Below are 15,097 nucleotides of genomic sequence, written 5' to 3'. Positions count from 1 at the left end.
CCAGTATTCTCAGGTCCTTCTCTGCCAGGCAGCTTTCCAACCACTCATCTCCCAGCCTGTAGCGCTGCTTGGGGTTGTTGTGCCCCAGGTGCAGGACCCGGCACTTGGCCTTGTTGAGCTTCATACAGTTGGCCTCAGCCCATCGTTCCAGCCTATCCAGATCCTCTTGCAGAGCCTTCCTTCCCTCGAGCAGATCGACACATGCACCTAACTTGGTGTTGTCTGCAAACTTACTGAGGGTGCACTCGATCCCCTCATCCAGATCATTGATAAAGATATTAAAGAGGACTGGCCCCAGTACTGAGCCCTGGGGGACTCCACTAGTGACCTCCAACTGGACTTAACTCCATTCACCATGACTCTTTGGGCCCGGCTACCCAGCCAGTTTCTAACCCAACGAAGCGTACGCCAGTCCAATCCACCAGCAGCCAGTTTCTTGAGGAGAATGTTGTGGGAAACGGTGTCAAAAGCCTTACTGAAGTCAAGGCAGACCACATCCACAGCCTTTTCCTCATCCACTAAGCGCATCACTTTGTCATAGAAGGAGATCAGGTTCGTCAAGCAGGACCTGCCTTTCATAAACCCATGCTGACTGGGCCTGATCGCCTGCTTGCCCTGCAAGTGCCACGTGATGACACTCAAAATAATCTGCTCCATGAGCTTCCCTGGCACTGAGGTCAAACTAACAGGCCTATAGTTCCCCGGGTCTACCCTCCAGCCCTTCTTGTAGATGGGCGTTACATTTGCTAGCCGCCAGTCCACTGGGACCTCCCCTGATAGCCAGGACTGCCGATAAATGATGGAAAGCAGCTTGGCCAGTTCTTGAATTTCATGAAAGATATTCTTCTTAGTGAATGCGGGAAGGCGCATGGCTTGCCTGTTGGGCTGTACGAAGTGCTGCTACTCTGCCATTCCCCTGTGGTGGTCCAAACTTGCTACTGGGTGAGAGTGTGCCCGGCAAGCTTTGTCTTCAGCTGGTAAGGTGTGGTTTGGAAACTGCATCTAAACATAGCACAAGAAGAGAAGAGAGTCTGTGCATTGGAGGAGTAAAAGATCTGTGTAAGGGCTGCAAAGAGATCAAATGCAAAAAGACTGCGTTCTGGCAATATAGCTTGAAGCACTGCATGAATATGTAACTGCCTGAAGCCCTACTCAGCCTATGTGTTGGTAGGAGCAGCTTTTAGGCTGGATCCTCTTTGCCACCATCAGCACCAGCTGAGAGCTCAGACTTTCTTTCATCCTGCTCCTATGGTTTTATTGAACCTGCTCTAAGGAGAAATGAAATGCATCTTTCAGAAATACACAAATGTTTTCTCAAACCTGAAGGGGGAAAAAGAAGTGATGGTTTTATGAGGATAAAATCCTAGCACTTTCACATAAAAAGAGGATAATCTGTTTCCTTTTACTGCCCTAACTGGAATTCAGAGGCTGATCTGGGCCAGGCTCCCACTTCTTGTTCGTTTGAAATAATTTTCTAGGAACTGAGTGTCGGTTAAAAGCCTCTTGTAGTTGCGAAGTCTCCGCAAGAGTCACTGGAAATCCACGTGCTTCTTTCTAGGCAGTGTAGACTGTTTAATTTACTTATTTTTTCTTTGGTAGAACTCCGAAGAGGATGTCTTGAAGCCTTTATATAGCAGAAACAGCGGGCACAAGAATAGTGATGCATTTGGTAAGGCAGCCTATACTGACTGACAGCATTCCCCATCTTGGCACAGAACGGTTAAACCAGGCCCTTCCCCACCACGCTGGTATGTTTGGGTGAAGAGGTGATATTTTTAAAATCACAGCATGTCTCAACGATGATGTTCCGAGTATGCCTTCATGCCGTCATACGCAGCAAAATCTAGAGATGTTTTTCACTGTTGTGTGTGGGGCACCACAGAGTACATGAAATTAAGTGTGAACAAAACAAACTGAGAGTCAAACTTGCTTGAACGAGCAAGTGGGATGCAATAGCCTTCCTCCTGTGCGGTGTTTAGAAACTTCTATCTGTCCAAGATTGCTCTTCTGATGCACTTATAAGGGATGAATCAAAAGGATCTCTCCAGCCTAAATGTGCAAGGTGAGAGAGAGAGAGAGGCCTGGGAACACGGAGGCAGCAAAGCTACACAGTTTAATTTTTGACAGTCTGTTTGGATTTAATTTGGGGCTGTAAGTGTTTTCTCTCTGCTGGGACAGGCAAACTCAGTGTGAGGTATTTGCATCATCTACTTCATGCATCTGAGCCAGGAACGAGCTGAGGAATGAAGCTGGGAGCCTACATTGCCCGTGGAGCCACTGTTAAGAAGTAGGACTGTCTGCAAGGGACAGGGATGTTTACTCTACCAAAGAAAGGTACCTCAGGTAGGAAGTGTAGAAATCCCATGTCTGCACATTGTAGGAAACTTTGTCCTATCAACCCAACTATTGTGCGTGTAGGTATGAACGTGGGATGCAGAAATACCACCTGCCCAGTCAACTGTGGGCAGAGCACAGCCAACAGTTCCATGAAAACCAAAGAGAACCTTAACACCAGTGTGAGTGCAGGTGGTGTGTAGTTGTGGGAGATGTCTCTTGGTCTGAGTGGAATTGCCTAATAGCTTTCTGAAAAATTTCAGAAAAAAAGTGATCTCTAATTACCAGTTCCCAGCAATTCATGCCGTAAACAAAGGGGAGGGGAGACAACCCGATAGTAAAATCTGTTTATTTACAGTGTTATGTATTACAGGAAAATCAGTTTAAAAAGTCAATGCTTTTTCTTCACAGTTGCAGCATTTTGAAGATGTTAAGACAGATCTGAAGAATTTAAACCATACCTGATTCGATTCTAGCCTGCCTACCTGGTCTGGATCTGAAAGGTGAGACCATCTTGTTTTTTTCTTTTTTTCACCAGCCCTTTGAGCTTCAAGTAAGGCATTTATTTATTTTTTAATGAGGTTTCAACAAAACACAATCAATATCTGTGGGTTTGGTTGCCATAGTAAACTTTAACACTTAGCATGCTGACATGGTCTGCACTTGTAGTCAAACACATGCTTTGCCACCAAAAAGTTAGGGACTCCACTCAGCCTAAAATCCATGCTTGAGCGCACAACCATTTTGTTGTCTGTCTCAGCCAAATGGTTCAGCTGGTTGCCTTGCATACTATCTTATTGCTTCTTCTGATTCCCTCTACATTTACCTCTTCTAGAGGTGTTTCTTGGATGGAGCTGACATCTGCACAGCTTTGAAGCTCTCCCTTCACTTAGGGCCACATACAACACCCTCAGTCAAACCCAGTAATTTCTTACAGCTTGTGAGTTTTCCTGTATTGACCAGAAAGATCTGCAAAGTTTCTGGAAGGGCTAGTGAGAATTTGTGTATACACAGAGTCTGGGCTTTGTGTCTATTTTTTTGGTTGCTGCCTTCCCTCCTTATTAAATGTTGAAGTGAAACACTGACCTTCGCCGTGGTCAGCTTAAGGAAGAGAGAGCAAATGTGACTATGCAGCAGCTAGATGTATGTCTGTGGTGGTGTAAAAGTGTTTGGGTATTGCAGTAATTTTGGTTGCCCAGTTCACAATGTAGTTTAACAGCCAGGTAGCTCAAGCATACTGCCTATGCTGCAGCATGGTAAGGGCTTCAGTTTTCTGCTGGTGACGAAGGGTTTTGTTCATGCTGTTACGGAGTAGGAACTACAACTGGCTTGAGATGGGTCATCCAATGGGCCTTTCAAGTGCAAATTCAAATTGCACTCTGACCTGCGCCAATTTTCTCTGTGCCACTTCCTCCTCTTGCTTTTGCGGTCCAGAAACTTCTCTTCTCCCCCCATCCTGTACCTTTTCTTCTCTCCCTCTCCTGACTCTCTTTGCAGCCTCTCAGGCTGTTCCCAGCGAGGCTGGCTGCCCTGCCTCTTGTCCCAGGATAAATCCCCCTGCCTTTGTGCCTGCTGTCTCCAAGAGCCCCTGATGAAAGATCAGTGTGAGGGGGGAAAAAACTGACTTGGGAGGTGGAGAAGGATTAGAGGAGCAGGATCTGGGGCAGCTTCCTCTCCTCAGGGGTCCCCTGCTGCTGCTTGCCCTCTGCTGGCTGTGTGCATGCAGTTCTTCCTCCGTGGGACCCTGCAGGGCAAGGGGAGGGGAAGGACACGGTCCCTTTACAGAGCTGCGTTGGTCTCTCAGGCTGGCTGGGTTGGGATGACTCCAAAGGTGGTTTCGTTGAGATAATGCAAGACTGGAAGAGTCCAAAACTACTTCATGGTGAAAAAGGGAGAGGAAAAAGGCTGTGTTTGCTTTTAGCAGAGACTTTGAAGGGGGCTAAGTGAGAAAAGGGAATGGAGCAGATTCCCAAAGCTAACCTAGGGGATTCTTAATTTCTACTCTTGTAAGTGGGAAGTAGAAGCTAACTGAAGCAGCAGAGATAATGACTGACTTTTGCATGAGATGCACCATTACAACTGCAGGCAGGAAATATCTCTTTGCTTTCCCTATAGAAGACTGTGCCCCAGTCCCAGTCTCTCCTGTCAGAGAGCAGTCTGAATAAGGCCCACCTAGTGCAGAAATCCCTGTATCATGTACTTGGCTCGTTGCAATGTTCACTTTCAAGACTTTCAGCATCTTCCTGTCTATTAATATTTGGCATGCCAGTTTCCTTCAGGTTAACAGTGTTTGCATAGGGTTAACTTTTTGCACATTTACACTCAAAGGATTTATGCTCATTAAGTTGCTGAGCTCCTGTTTCTTCTAAAATCCATTTAGTTACATCTCTTTTAATTTAGGACATCCAAAGAAACTTGCTTTGCTCTGACTGGAGCTCAAAACCTCATATCACTGTGCAATGTCATGTATTCTAAATCCCATATCAGACAGCCTCCAGGTGCTACCTGTCCCAGCCCCTGACGCAGCGAACTCCTGCCAACCTTTGTGGTGTTTGAGCCAGTTTGCCCATACATAAAGCGAGCAAGCATGGTACCTGTTTGTCTACAACCCTTGGGATTGTGCACCTGGTCTCTGCCTTCTGCTACATCCTTCCTCAGGGCTCCTGCAGGAACAGAGAGACCTCACTGGTGTCTATGGGAGGGAACGTGCTTGGGGAGAACGGCCGGGAAGCGGCGGAGAGGGGTATGGTAATGGAAACAGTATCGTTCTCATCTCTCTTCTTCTGACCTTAACCACAGTTTAGCTGAATGTGCAGGATGCACTGCAAAGACTTGCCTCGAGATGTCTCACATGCATAGAAAGCGCTCAGGGTGTTAAGTTTAAAGAGAGCCCTAACCTTTTGAAGGCTTTGAGGGATTTATCCATCAACCATTTTATAAGAGGTTTTTGTGTCAGCATTACTAATCAGAAAGATTTTCTTTTTCATGTGAGAAAGATGTTGGCCTTATTGTTCTGGTGGTGATCTTTGATAGGACAAATAAATCTACTGCTTTTGTTAAAACTTAAATAGCAGTACATTAAGAAGTGTCTGGTACAAAGAACTGATAAATGTAACCAAATAGGTTTTCAGCTAAAGCCTGTAGTTCAGTCTCTTATTCTTTTTAGAAAAAAATCATGGGAAATACTATACTTATTGTGCTTTCTTATTCAGGAATCCATTGGCAGCAGCAAAGTAGTCCTTATGGAAACCATTCTTTATTTCTGTTGTGACAGGGGTCTCCTTTACAGCTGTTCTTGAAGGTGCTTTCTGGTATGTCTACAAAAGCAAAATGCAAAGTAACTACTTGGATTTATTTAGTGTTCCCCAAATGCTATTTACGGTTAACTGTAAAATGGTGACGTCTGGTGTTTGTTGATGCAGGTATACATTTGCTTTAGACTTTGTTCAGGGATTTGTATTATTTTTGCTGCTGTGGATGATATTGCCTCACTAGTATTACTGTAATACTTCTTTGTGTCTAAAGGGGTTTTAAGCCCTTTTCGCTAGAAGCTGTATGTATGCAGGCAGGCTGGAGCATTCCTTGCTAAAAAAAAAAAAAAAGGTTGAATAATGCAAAAACAGAGCTGCTTGTTTTTTGCTCTTCCAAGAAGGGAGGAAAACTCAAAGTTGCTAAGCAGAGCAAATTCAGACCTCCTAGGTCCTGGATGCAGTACCGGACATGCTACGTGAATGCAGAATTGAGCCCTGGCACAAGACTGCACTTCAGTGCAGTATAGAAGAGCTCAGCTGCAATGTCACTACTGACTGTATCTTGGAGACACTACTGCATCTATTAGTCTTAACTGACACGTCTATGTGAATACAAACATATTTTAGGTACTGAGGTTTGTTGTATATGTTTTGTACGTGGTCTGTGTCAAGACCACTATGCAAAAAGCTTGTTTTCCCCCATCACCCACCCTTTTGGATCACCAACCCTTTTGGATAGAGGGAGCGACTCCTTACCTTAATGTAAAAGTTTGCAAAGAGAATGACCAGTGTGGCCATGTAGGAAGACTGGAACATGAGGCAGCCAAATGGAAATCCACATGGCTTCACAGCCGCACTGAGTGTGTGCACAATAGTGAGCAGAAACTGGATCTGAAGAAGACAGATCACGTGTGAATATTTACTGAGAAAGGGTTGGTACTAGCTAAATCAAATATAACAATGCTACCTAGTTCTGCCCTTTGAAATTTTGAGTATCCTTGAACACTCTCCCCTTCTGAACAAGTGAATGTATTGTGAGGGTTAGGTTAAAACGGTGCTCCTGTGACATCTTAAAAAAAACATGAAGGGGTGGGATATTCCTAAAAATAAGAGGTTTTAGGCCAAATGGTTGGCAAAATGAAAGCTGTTTTAACAGGGGTTGTTATATCTTCCAGGCTGTGTCATGCCAGGTACAGTGTTGTCTCTGTTATTGGGCAGAAACCTGAGAAACTCTGAAGACTCGAGGCAATGGCTTTGCAAGTTTGAACAGAAAAATGGAAATGCCAGGTGTGAGGAGAAGTTTAGGTAGGTGGGCACTAGCACTGACAGAGCTAAGATGGGGACAAATGAAGCAAAAAAATGGGGTGGAAAAAGAGGGTTGCTGATATTTTGGACTGCAATGCCAGCCAATTCTGCTGTATCTGTCTCTCCCCCACCAACTGAGGGTGCCCTCAGTCCAGCAAGCTGGGGTGCACTTAAACAGGGCTGTTCTAGCTGCAGGGGTGATCCCAGCTCAGATAAGAGGCATTACCTAAAAAACAATTCTACACAGGCATTTTTAAGCTCACTGCAAACTCCCAAATGAGATGAACAGGTTGTAAGATTAAAAAAGTGAAGAGAACACCTTTTTTTTTTTGTATATCAAGCCTTGCATCTTGTTGATAGCATTTGACGTGACTCTGTTCTTTGTATACGGAAGCTGCTGGAACAGACTTTTAGAAGTCTGCTCTGTCTTGTTGTCTAAGAGCTGTTTACATCATCTTGTGTTTTGTAGTTGTACCACAGTTACCTTCTTGTTTGAAGGAATCTGATTTTCTTCACTGAATGAGTTTTTCAAACTGTAAAGCCATTATAAGACATTTAAGTGTGCAGTGTATCTTTTTAACGTTTTACATAGTTGATAGTTTTCACAGCTTTTTAATCAGTACTCCAAAAGAGATCAAAACTAATGGAGTTTTATGGACTGTAGAGTTTCTACTGCACTGTAGAAAATAGTTTCAAGCATCATTTCAGTTATTAAATTTTACTGGGCTGTACTAGTGAATTACTGTGCATGATAGCTTTGTCGTAACTGGATTCTAACTGGCTTAATTCTACAAATGACTGTTTGTCCATCGTTTGTTTTGCCCTCTGTGACGTTTCTGAAGGACTTCTGTCCGTTAAAAATGGGAGTAATGTAGATACGTACCAATTGTGCCTGAGTGAGGTATTTCTTCCACCACAGATACTTGCGCATAGAAGGGATAACTGACAGTCCATAATAAGAATACATGAGCACGTGGATAAAGCTATTCAAAGTCGGTCCAAAGAAACCTATGAACATCCAACACAGAAAACATTTTATATCACCAACTGCTAAAAAATGAGAAGACATTGCTATTAACAGTGCCTCCTGCATACAGTAAGTTTTTACTCTGTACCGTGGATGACTGCTGCTGCACCCTAGGTGGCACCTGGTCTCCTCTGATGTAGTAGTAAGGGCTTTAGTCAGTCTCTGAATGAAACTTGCCTGGTGTGACTTTATTTGAGCATTGCTCTCGCTTTCTTCAGGGGCTCTTCTGCTAGATGCAGATTTCCACAATGATTTCCAGAATGTTGTCACACCTTGCCACTCTCATTAGCTGCACTTAGTAAATACTGGATTGAGAGCGAAAGAATTGCCCTCTGTACCTTATGGACTACTGAGAAGCACCAGCACTAGTCTACCTGATGTATGACCATGTGTTTGATAGCAGTGCTTGACAACTATGAGACGGTCTCACGAATGGTTTTGATTTTTCCACTGATTAATTACTGAATAATTATTGATTAATTACTGGACTACTGTTTTTCCACTCTGTTAATCATAATAGCGAAAAATGAGTGCAAAGTGTGGGAATTATTTTCAGACACACAGGCTTGTGTGCTTTCTATTAACTTTGCTCCATTGAGTTTATCCCTCTGCAGAAACAGCTTGTAGCTACTATGAAATCATTGATCTCTGCTTCTACCTAGAACAGTAATTTACTCAGACTTTGTGCTGGCCAAAACAAGTACGAACAAATGGCAATCCTGCTTTCTGATACTGAAAAAATCCCTGCAACAAATTGCCTTACAAAATATTTCTGGGGACTGAGGTGATTCCCTTTAACAGCTTAAAGTTAGGAAAACCAATTTTCTTCTCAACTCCGATAACAAGGCTGCAGAAAGCCTCCAGTTGTATGAAGGCCTGGAAAAGTGTGTGTTATGAGATACTTGAAATAGTTCTCTGCTCTTTGTTAGTATGCAGATATCACAGGAGCAGCCTGTGGCACTTCCCCACCTCAACGGGGAAGATGATGGCTATTTCAATAGCTTCTTAGAACCCAAGACACTTAGAGATTACTGTTGTGAAACATTTGGGACCCAAAGGGAGATGAGCCAAGGAAGGCTAATGCTTCTACTACTTCAGTGTGAAAAATAAGACAGTACCCATAAGTTTTGGCTGTCCTGTTCAGAATTCAAGAAATAGTTTTGCTTTTTGCCATGTTTGCTTGAAGGAATGTTGATTTAGTTTGGCCTGCTGTGGGCCCTTAGGTTGATTCTATCACAAGCACAAATTTATGTAAGTTTTAAAGATTAAAGTAACTTTGTAACATAGATAACTTAAAATGTTGTTTTGCTACGTAATTATATGAACTAGTAATTGTTAAAAACAATCCCTGATGTGGGAGAAAACCCTTTTTGTTTACAACAGCTTACAACAGCTGTCTAATGGTACAGCAATCTCATTGGAAAAACAAAACAAACAAAATCAAAATAAAACAACCCCAAAACAAAACTACTTGTATTTTAATTCATGGTTGTGTAAGTGAAGTATCTTGCCAAAGCAGAATATCACAGATTGATGCATATAGGAGTGGAATTTCCTGCTCCAGCAGGGGGATTGGATTAGATTATCTTTCAAGGTCCCTTCCACTCCCTAACATTCTGTGATTCTGTGTGAAATCTGTAAAAATGCTGCTCTGATTGACTTTACTAGGGTCATGATTTCATTCTACCTCTGCTTTTGAAGTAGATTTTATATATGATCACTCTTCTGTACCACTCAGTAGCGTTACCCTGTCTAAAAGTGGTTTGAAGAAATGTAAAGATGAGAGGTTGTGGCAGCTAAGTGGAAAATCCAGGGCCTAACGCTCAGGACTTTTTTCTGCCCTGCGCTTTTAACTGTGCTTTTAATTTCACTGAGATCTGCAACTGTCCTGCAATTCTGAAAGAGGCTATGAACCTTAATGGTGCTGTGCTACAGCAGCACAGTGAAGCACTTGCTTTGCATGGTGGTGCAACTCCCCCCCAGCAGCAGGTGATTCACACCCCAGGTGATGAAGTGAAGAGACTTACTTTGCCCACAGGGTATCCAGTTCAGGACACACCACCAGATGTTAAACATGGTGGCATGGTGATAAACATGGAGAAAGGTGATCTGACTACTTTTCTTCCTCAGTACGAAGAAGATAGTGTCCATGAATTCAATTACTTTGGAAAAATAATACCACCACAGCACCTTGGCTACCTGTGTGAGCAAGAACAAAACAGCAGGAGATCAATACCTGTCCATAACAGGGCTTAACTACTGTTGTACTTCATTAGTCCTTAGGCACACAATTTCCCCAAAGGCATCAGTGTCCCACTGAAGGAGGAATACAAGCTCTGGCTTCAATTTTATTTCCTCTTTGAAGAGGCAGTGTATAGAAAATTCATCATGTTTTAAAATGGGATTGTCTAAATATATAATTAAATACAATTTAAGAAATATAAACTTGAGGATAGGTCTTCTAATTGTTCTGCTTTTTTGAATCAGAGATACGGTTTATTTTAAGGATGATACCATTTGTAGCTTCTTAACACTGAATAGATTACACAGGCAGCTTCTGTTTTTAAATAATCCAAGTTTGACACTCAGCTCAATGGAATGTACCTCTTCTAAGGCTGAAATGGTTTATCAGAGCTCAGGATATGTCCCATGGCAGTTAAAGATAGTTATTTAAAATGGGGGGGGGGGGGAACGGGGGGGGGACACCTTTTGTTGATGGGAAAAGGCACTTAAGTGACCTCTTCCTTGCTAAAACACAGACAGAATTTGAGGGTTGGGGAAAATGATGTGTTATCCAGTCTTTCAGCCCTTGAGCTCTATTGTTATCTGGAAAACAAGCCTGAAAGGGGGAACGATAAAGGGTTACTACATGGAATTGCTGTGATGCAATAAGGGTTGAAACTAGAGATGAGCCAAGGCAGCAGAATGGCTCTGAAGTTTTCCAAAGTTTAGAGTTGACCTCAAATATATTTCCAGCTAGAGCCCGACATTGCAGGTAATGGATTTTTCTCCTGAGTTCTTAATGGATCCATATTGTCTGTTTTAATAGTCAGGCACCACTCTTTTGACCACAGACCTTGAAATATGTATTTTTAAAATGCTCCCTGTCACGCTTTCAATGATCAGGATGCCTCTGTACTAAATAGAAAACCTAACTCTGCTTGTTTGCTACCAGCTATCAGGCCACTCTGATAAAACCCTCATGCTAAAGCTGTCCCTGATGGCATCTGTGCACCCGCCATGCACGCAGAAGTGCTGCACCACAGCACAGGGAAGGAAGGCTGGCTGCAGGTGCTGGGGCTGAGCTGCTGCTGTGCCTCACCCGGATGTCGGCCGCCCCTGCACTGTGGAGGTTCTGGCACTGCAAGTTGTAGCCTCCTTCCCATGTGGCAAGGATGAGCTGGAACAAAAAACACAGCAGTTATGTTCATAAACAAAGTAGTTCTCCTTTAGCTCTGCAGCTGTTCTGATTTTTTTTTAAATAGCATGAGAACATTGTAGGTTCCCATTTGTTCTATGAACTGATGCTCTTAGACCAGACAACTTGCTAATATCTTCTCCTTTGCAATGGAAAAGGTTTCACGTTCTATTGGAAATACACACTGAAATGCTGCACCTTTTACATTTCTCTCACTTTAGAGCCTTCAAGGCATCCACAAATATTTCTTGTTACTTAGTGCAGTGATCCAGCAGCAGTATGAACAGAGCTTCACAGCCCTACTAGTGCAAAACCCTTCCTATCCCTGAGTAAAAATTCTCTGTACCAACCAAGCAAAAAAAACGTAAATCTAAAGGAGTTCAAGAGGAGAAATATTTCTTTATGCCACATACATACCACTTTATCCTTTATTGGTAAATGCAGGAGGAAAGAGAAGAGAGCATGCGTGGTGGTGAGTGGAGAAACAGACACAAAAGCAGTTTCTGAGACTTTGTCCATGTCATACTGGGAAGCAGACAAAGCAATGAAACGTCAATCTACCATGCTGTGATGAAGCAGAAGGTATCTGGAAAGCCATATGGGGGCCTTTTGATGTGGAATGTTTTTATAGTAATGATTACCTAAAGCAACTGGCAGCTCTTTTGGGCAGCAGAGTATTTTGTCAATCAACAACACTACGAAGTAGAGTTGAGTGATTTTAAAAGTGACTTCCTTACTTAAATATGTGAAAAGTACTTCTTGTGGCCAAGTGGCAGTTCATGTTCTGGGGTCTGCAGAGGGTACAGCGAGTTATGGTGGGAGAAGTACACTGCAGGGTTATGCTGTAAGCAGCATTGCAAGATGCTGTGAGGCATGTGTTGTTTTTGACTCTGGCACTACATTCAGGGGAAGGCGTGTATTGGTGTCTGTACAGACCTTCCCCTCCACTTGAGACTGAAAAAGTCTCCTGTGCTTAACTAAGTGTGACAGCCTATATAAAGCAAAGCAGATTTATTCTCAGTGATCATATTGAATTAATTCCTAGAGTAAATACATATTAAGAGCAATAATTTCTTTGGATCTACAGAATTAGCAAATAAGTCAGAATGTGTATTATAAATTCAAATTAAAATAACAACAAACAAACAAACAAAACCAAAGACCTAGAAAGCCAAAGTTTTCTACTACTTTTTCTCTGAATCACATGCAGTTGTCCCTGTATTTCCAACATATTTGGTGTATGTCTGCAGCCAAAATAATCAGTGGAGTATCTTTTAGATTGTGTGTGTATATATAGAGAGAGAGATGAAGAGACAATAAGTGGGTGGTTTAGATGGCTACTATCGGACAACTGAAACAAAACCACTCCTCCTCTGGAGCAGCCCCTGTTCGGTGGATTCATCTACAGCGTGTGCCAGAGGTCACAAAACTAAACAGGATGGGATTGCAGTCTGAAAACAGGGAAAATCCAACAGCAAAACCTGTGTGGAGGTCCCCAAGCAAATGCTCAGTGCAGCTGAGATCACAATGTGTTTGGCCAAGCGGCCCCTGCGTGGGTGCTGTGCTTGCAAGCATGCAGGGCTGGAGCTTGCGGGCTCCTCTCCTCTCCCTGCTTAACCTGAGGAGATGCTGAGGAGAAGGGGGTTAAAGCTCCTAGGTATGGCACTTTGTTTCCCTCCCATCTTTCAAAAATCAGCTGAGTGGGAAAGGGTAGTTTCCAGTCCCAAATGCATGGGCTGTTTCTGTCCTCTGAGTGGAAGGAAGGGGGCGTGCAGATCTGTACCTGTGCTGCAGCTGGCAATATGCAGCAGCTTCAGGAGTGATGTTCAGGGAGATGTTACTGCACAGTTGCTTTTACAGATGGTTCCTCTCAGTGCCTTTCCTGTGTGCTCTCCTGCTTTGGATTTTCCCTCCAATCAGAAGTGACTAAGAGATCCCCAGATTGGGACTTCTGGAATAGGCAGGTACAGCATCGTTGATGGGCCGTTGTTGAAGATTTGCTCTCGATTCTGCCTTGTTGCTTGAGAAATGCTGAAGAAAATGGAGTTGTCATCTTGCCCTTGGCTGGGAGCAGGATGGTCGAGCAGGGCGGGGGTATCAGGAGCTCATTTGGAGGCAGCATCCTGAACTCCATCTGGAAGCTTTGGTAAGGTATGGTCTCAAACACAAGCATTAACAGCTCTGCCAGAAACCTCTGCGGCCAGTTCTGCAGAGTAAATGATATTGCCTCTTGCTGTTTTGTTTTCCTACAGCAACTATGATAGCCTCACAGCTTTATTGGTGGGAAGTGGTAGTAGTGGTACCATCTCTAGCCCTTGTGATTGTAGGGACTTGAAGCTGTGCCCTCTAAAAACTCAAAATCCTGAAAACAAATAAAGGAGAAAAGATGACTGCCTTTCCCTTCTTGTAAAAAGCACGTCATGGACTAGGAAGGAACTCTTTCCCTGCTTTTACTGAGGAACTGTAAATTGCTATCATAAATGGAGTCTACTGCTTTGTTAAAGTAAGAAAGTCCACATTTTGTTGTATTCATATCTGACACAATCTTTTGTAATTTACATTTATGATATGATGTGCCTACAATTTTTATCTGAGGCTTTTAAACAATTCTACCTTGTGAGAGGTATGTAAGTTTAAACAGTATTTTCAGTATCTCAGTTTCACTTGGTTCATTCTGTTGCATTCTGTAACTGTAAATTTATACCCTTATGCTTAAATTGGTAGAATTTGTTCATTTTTCCTTTTCATGCATCTTTGGAGGTCTGTTATTGTGGGGGTTTTTGTTGTTGTTTTTTCAGGTTCCAATTGTGGAAACTTTTTTTTCCCTTTTTTCAATCTTTTTTTTTGTCATTCCTTAGTAGCTAACTCATTTTCTTCTTTTGAAAATATCAAACCTCACAAAGCCCTCTGGTACAGTAACTGAAACATTAAATCACAGAAATTTAATAGAAAAAAATGCCATTTGAAATCTTTTGATTTGTCTGCTTTACAGATTTTCTGACTCGTATATGATTACAATAGACTGATTTTTCAAAAATCTTTTTTTTATTGTTGTTACAGGTTTGGAAACTCTCCTGCTGGTGCTATATTGAACTGGTTTGCTCAGTGTGATCACAAGACTGTTTCAAGAATTCCACTCATAGCTCTCAAAATGAGATGAGAACTCTTAAAGGCTCAGAAACTTAAACAATATATATAATTTCATTTCAGTATCACAGATTTTTAACTTGGCATTTCAAAAATCTGTAATTCATCACACTGGTCACCATGCAAACAGGGAGAAAAATCTGGAGTAAGAATATCACAACCTGGCTGCATTTTTTTTCTTTAATTTATTCTTCTGTTTGTTCTTCCATGGTCCTGTATAAATGCCAGATTTGCAGATCATACTGTGCGCCTATCCCCCAGTCATTTCACTTGGCAGAAAAATTCCCTTTGATTTGTATCTGTGTTTCAACAGCCAGCAGCTTAGTGCGAAAATCTATTTTGAGTGTCTTAACCTTGTTCTTTCATGTTGGCTTTTCTAACATGTCAGCTTTCCGTGGTAGATGACTCGTATGCTGTTCATCTCCTTTAGGGAAAAGAGGAGAATCCACTTTGAGTTTTGACTACTCTGCTTTGCAAGATAATTTTTAAGATTTCTGGCTAACTCCGTAATAAAAAGTTGGTGGTGAAACTTGGAAGGCAGAGAGTGCTTTTTGGCATCTTGGTGATCCCAGGCTGCGACTTTCATGTTGGCTATCTGTGATGTGGAATGAAAGC

At 42.6% G+C, this 15,097-nt stretch overlaps 1 protein-coding gene and 1 long non-coding RNA gene across 2 annotated transcripts in view; one reads left to right on the top strand and one right to left on the bottom strand.

Moving 5' to 3' along the window:
* The first annotated feature begins 881 nt into the window (after positions 1-881).
* Positions 882-3,947, top strand: LOC121065739. Its single transcript, XR_005817286.1, has 2 exons — positions 882-2,343; positions 2,746-3,947. It is a non-coding gene; the product is annotated as an uncharacterized LOC121065739 (long non-coding RNA).
* The window catches only part of ELOVL2 (ELOVL fatty acid elongase 2), a 50,493-nt gene continuing 38,060 nt past the window's right edge, over positions 2,665-15,097 (bottom strand). Inside the window, exons 4-8 of the mRNA XM_040548730.1 lie at positions 11,240-11,317; positions 9,945-10,116; positions 7,774-7,898; positions 6,342-6,476; positions 2,665-5,651 (exon numbers count right to left, since the gene is read on the bottom strand). Of these exons, the coding sequence (XP_040404664.1) occupies positions 5,526-5,651; positions 6,342-6,476; positions 7,774-7,898; positions 9,945-10,116; positions 11,240-11,317 (636 nt within the window). The 3' untranslated portion in view covers positions 2,665-5,525. The remainder of the gene's footprint in view (positions 5,652-6,341; positions 6,477-7,773; positions 7,899-9,944; positions 10,117-11,239; positions 11,318-15,097) is intronic.

This window comes from Cygnus olor, chromosome 2 (assembly GCF_009769625.2).
Source record: "Cygnus olor isolate bCygOlo1 chromosome 2, bCygOlo1.pri.v2, whole genome shotgun sequence".
NCBI classification, from domain to species: Eukaryota; Metazoa; Chordata; class Aves; order Anseriformes; family Anatidae; genus Cygnus; species Cygnus olor.
The sequence above is the reverse complement of the archived record's forward strand: the minus strand, read 5'-3'. Positions and strand labels throughout refer to the sequence as shown.